Below are 4,445 nucleotides of genomic sequence, written 5' to 3'. Positions count from 1 at the left end.
TAAAAGAGTTTGAGTAAATTGCCAAATCGTCCCTGTGGTTTTATATTTGCCAGTTTCATCCAAATATCGTCAACTTAACAGAAAAAATAAACCAAGTTAGTGGTTTGAATGAAAATGGCAAAAAGTTACAAACGTTGGGGACAATTTGGTACAAAAGCGTCATTTTGGACGAAAATAGCAAACTTGCCCAAAGCTCAGGGATGATTTTGGCAATTAACTCAATAAAATATTATCATCAAATCTAAATTGTTAATTTAATATATTTTTAAAATAAATACCTCTCTTTCCTACTTATCTTGTATTAAATATATAAATAATAAATTAGTATTAAATGTTATCATAATTTATTAAACATATAAATTTTTTTTATTATTTGGTATACAAAATTATATTTATTCAACTCGTGTAAAACGTGGGGTTTTTAACAATAATTTTTTTTTTTTATTATTTACTATTCAAAGTTACATTTATATAACCCGTGTAATACATGAAGTTTTTAAAGATATAACTTTTTATCATTTGCTATGTAAAATTAGATTTATTCAACACGTGTAACACACGGGGGTTTTTAAGGATATAATTTTTTTTTATTATTTGGTAGATTTTTTAACCCGACTATACACGGGTTTTTTTAAAGATACGATGTTTTTAGTATTTAATATACAAAATTACATTTATTTAATCTGTGTAATACACATGGTTTTTAAAGATATAACTTTTTTTAGATCTATTCAACACGTGTAACATACGAGGTTTTCAAGAATGTAATTTTTTTATTATTTGGCAGATTTATTCAACCTGATTATACACGGGTTTTTTTAAGATACGACGTTTTAAGTATTTAGTATACAAAATTACGTTTATTGAATTTGTATAATACACATGATTTTTAAAAATATAACTTTTTTTATTATTTGATATATAAAATTAGATTTATTTAACCCGTACAATATACGGGGTTCATAAAGTTATAACTTTTTATTATTTAATATACAAAATTAAATTTATTTAACACGTGTAATACACGGGCTTCTAACCTTTTATTATTTAATATATAAAATTTAATTTATTTAACATGTGTAATACACGGACTAGTATTAAATAGTTAAAAACAGCTCCCACACAAATGGAGTTGAGTTAGTTCACCTGTCTTCTTTGTTGATATCGCCTTCGGTATTGACACTCTTCTCTGTTTTCACCGCCCCTGAAACCCTACAAATCTCCTCAAACAAACTTCATCTCATCTCATCATCAACAATGGCGTCTTTCTCTGTTCCCTGCCCTAAAACCTGCGCTTCTCTCCCTCCACTTTCCAACCCTAACCACAATCACAACCTCCTCCGCAACATCCTCTTCAAATCCAACAGACCTTTGCTGTCTTCTGCACGTCTTCAGGTAATTATGTTTGATTCACTTCACTTTTTACGTCTGATGAAGGTCAATGTGCTTGTTTTCCTGCTCATTTTGCTCTGCTCTGTAGATGATTATTTCGCTCAATGTGAAGTTTTGATACACTGCTTGCTATGATTCAATTTTAGTAGTTGATTGAGTCGATTATTAGATTATGTATAGTTTAGATGTAGGTCCCCTAGATCGAGTAACTTGAATCACTCTTAGCACATACATGTACATAAACAATGTAAATAACTTCCTCTCTATTGATTATGAATGTAAACAATGAGTTACAGATAGCACATACAGGTATTCTTTGTTGAATCTTTAGTGGAACCGGGTATGTGGCAGGTGTTTGGTGGTAGTATCTTATATATACATATAAATATTTGTGTCCAAAATTTAAATTAGTGAAAAATCACCTTTTCAACTAAATTTCGTGAGAAAAGCAAGTTTATGTTTGCAGATTTGCTGACTTTCTAAGACATATTGTAGGCAACAAAGAGGAACCAGAATGGCGGCGTTATGAAAGTGTCCGCTCTGCTTAATGAGGTAAGTCACATATTCTTATTTAGATCATAACATCAAATATCATCTAGTCTTCCTAGTTTCGAACCTCTATTAAATCATTGTTCCTCTTCAGGTTGATCAAGGGAAATCATCGAATTCTACGCCACCATCAGAAGTATCTTCTTCTAAGACCACGGTTCCTGATGTTGCCTCCATCACCGCATTCATGAATCAAGTTGCAGGACTTGTTGAGTACGCCAACATCTTCCTTAAACAATAATAATAATAATAATCTGAATCTATGAATAATACAGTGTAGGACGTTGTATGCATATAAAATAGACTTGTGATCATTCTATAAGTAAATGAGTCGAAAGTACCATCTCATCTTATAAAAGAGATATTTAATATTATTGTTATTGTCGTTTCAGGCTTGTGGATTCAAGAGATATAATGGAGCTGCAAATAAAACAAGACGATTGCGAAGTCATAATAAGAAAGAAAGAAGCTTTACCCCCTCCTCCAGCACCTCCTATGGTGATGATGCAATCTCCACAACCTCAGCCTATGTTTCACTCACAACCGCCCCCGCCACAAGCGGCTGCCGCCTCCTCATCAGCGCCAGCACCTTCCACATCACCGCCAGCATTACCAGCCCCTGCAAAACCAAAGTCATCACATCCACCTCTCAAATGCCCAATGGCTGGAACTTTCTATAGGGCCCCTGCGCCTGGTGCTCCCCCCTTTGTCAAGGTAACCACATTCACCTGGTGCTCGTGAATAATAGTTGTTACGGTCCAGAAATGATGGGGTTGGGTTGAAATGGGTCAGTTTTTGTATGGGTCAAAAGTGGACCTGAAAACTTGCTTTTGTCTTTATATATAACTAGAATTTTGACCCATGCCGCACGATGCGGCAGCAAAATCGCATTTGTGACTTCGTTACACGTGTAATGATGATGACATCAACTTGTGGAGCGCACACGTGACATTACGCGATTTTTACTACACGTTATGTCTGTGACATTAACGTCATTAGACATAGATAAAAGAAGAGTATGTCTCAGACGTCGCGGTGTGAAGCCGTAAAAGTAATTTAGACAATGGTGTAAAGTCGTAAAAGTAATTTAGACGCCATAGATAAAAAAGAGTATAATAATGTGTCGCACGTTGCGGTGTAAAGTCGTAAAATTAAATTAAACAAAAGGAGGTCTGAGGTGTCAAGTTATTAAGTAGAAAAGGTTGGACGGTCAAAGTTGCAACTACCAAAAGTTAGAAGTGAATGTGTAACTTACTTAAAGAAGACGATTAATAGTCTTTCATGTCAAAAGTTTGAGGGTTGATAGTGAATGTTGTTAAAAGTTTGAGGGTTAATAGTGAACATTTTCAAAAATTTGAGGTTAATAGAGAAGGTCCACCGACCTTTTTCGTTAAGAGTATATAAAATTAACACTTTGCTAATGTGTGTGTTACTAGGTTGGAGACAAGGTTCAGAAAGGTCAAGTTATATGCATTATCGAGGCAATGAAGTTGATGAATGAGATTGAGGTACCCCACTTCGTTTCACAATTTGGGATATTCATTTCTAACAACCTAAGTTTCAATTAAGTGTTCTCATAAATTTCAATATTAATGTTCTCCCCATCACGTTACTATTATTTTTGTTTGAGGGTGAATATATTTTATGCAACATATTTTGGAATAAAATCCAATTAGTCATGATAACCGTGGGGACGAATACATCCAATTTATTGCGGTTAACATTCTTTTTTTATTTTTCATTTTGTCAGGCTGATCAATCAGGAACAATAGTCGATATTATTGCTGAGGATGGGAAACCAGTGAGCTTGGATACGGTAACTCTCTCTCTATCTCTCTCCCTATATATATATATATATGTGTGTGTGTGTGTGTGTGTTCAGTTCTAATCCTTTCCTATATATGTGCACTCGCGTGTGTGCCCTCACGCGTAGAGAAAGGTTTGTTCTGATTTAAAGCAAAAACAATTTATTTTGTTTGCAGCCTCTACTTGTTATTGAGCCATAAGGAGGAAGATTATGAAGTTATGTGATGATGAGTGCATAGGTAAAGTCATGTGGCAACATTTTCTCACTTTTTTGTGTTGTTACCGTCATTTATGCAGCAAACTGGTTTGGTTTGCGAATGCCTGAAATAGTACATTATATACATCTTTCTGTCTAATTATAAATAAGTTTTTGTATCTTTAGAAATGAAAGTTTGTTTCGGTTTGTTGTTTGTATGTTGGTTTACTTATTTGTATTCGGTAACTTGATGTGCACTGATCCGCAACGGTTGGGAGCATCAGTTACTGGTTGATACTTGATAACCAGTTGGTGTGAAATCAAAATCAAAAGCAGGAGAGTTGAGAGAGGTGTAACAAACCCAGAGCATCAGTTACTGGTTGATAACCAGTTGGTGTATTAACAGTATTCAAAGACGATTAAGATAGGGTTATTGGATTTTATCACCCCTAACTATTGGCTATTGGCCACTGACACCCCCAACTATCACTTTGACGCCCGT

The 4,445-nt window shown here is 34.4% G+C and overlaps 1 protein-coding gene across 1 annotated transcript; it reads left to right on the top strand.

The window, feature by feature from the left end:
• Positions 1-1,132: 1,132 nt before the first annotated feature.
• LOC110917264 (biotin carboxyl carrier protein of acetyl-CoA carboxylase 2, chloroplastic) lies at positions 1,133-4,150 on the top strand. The gene is made up of 7 exons (XM_022161855.2): positions 1,133-1,395; positions 1,888-1,944; positions 2,036-2,154; positions 2,334-2,655; positions 3,378-3,449; positions 3,692-3,757; positions 3,924-4,150. The coding sequence occupies exons 1-7, from the start codon at positions 1,258-1,260 to the stop codon at positions 3,945-3,947; spliced, it is 798 nt and encodes a 265-aa protein (XP_022017547.1). The 5' UTR covers positions 1,133-1,257; the 3' UTR covers positions 3,948-4,150.
• The last annotated feature ends 295 nt before the right edge of the window (positions 4,151-4,445 follow it).

The sequence above is a fragment of the Helianthus annuus genome, chromosome 2 (genome assembly GCF_002127325.2).
Source record: "Helianthus annuus cultivar XRQ/B chromosome 2, HanXRQr2.0-SUNRISE, whole genome shotgun sequence".
In the NCBI taxonomy this organism is placed as follows: Eukaryota; Viridiplantae; Streptophyta; class Magnoliopsida; order Asterales; family Asteraceae; genus Helianthus; species Helianthus annuus.
The sequence above is the reverse complement of the archived record's forward strand: the minus strand, read 5'-3'. Positions and strand labels throughout refer to the sequence as shown.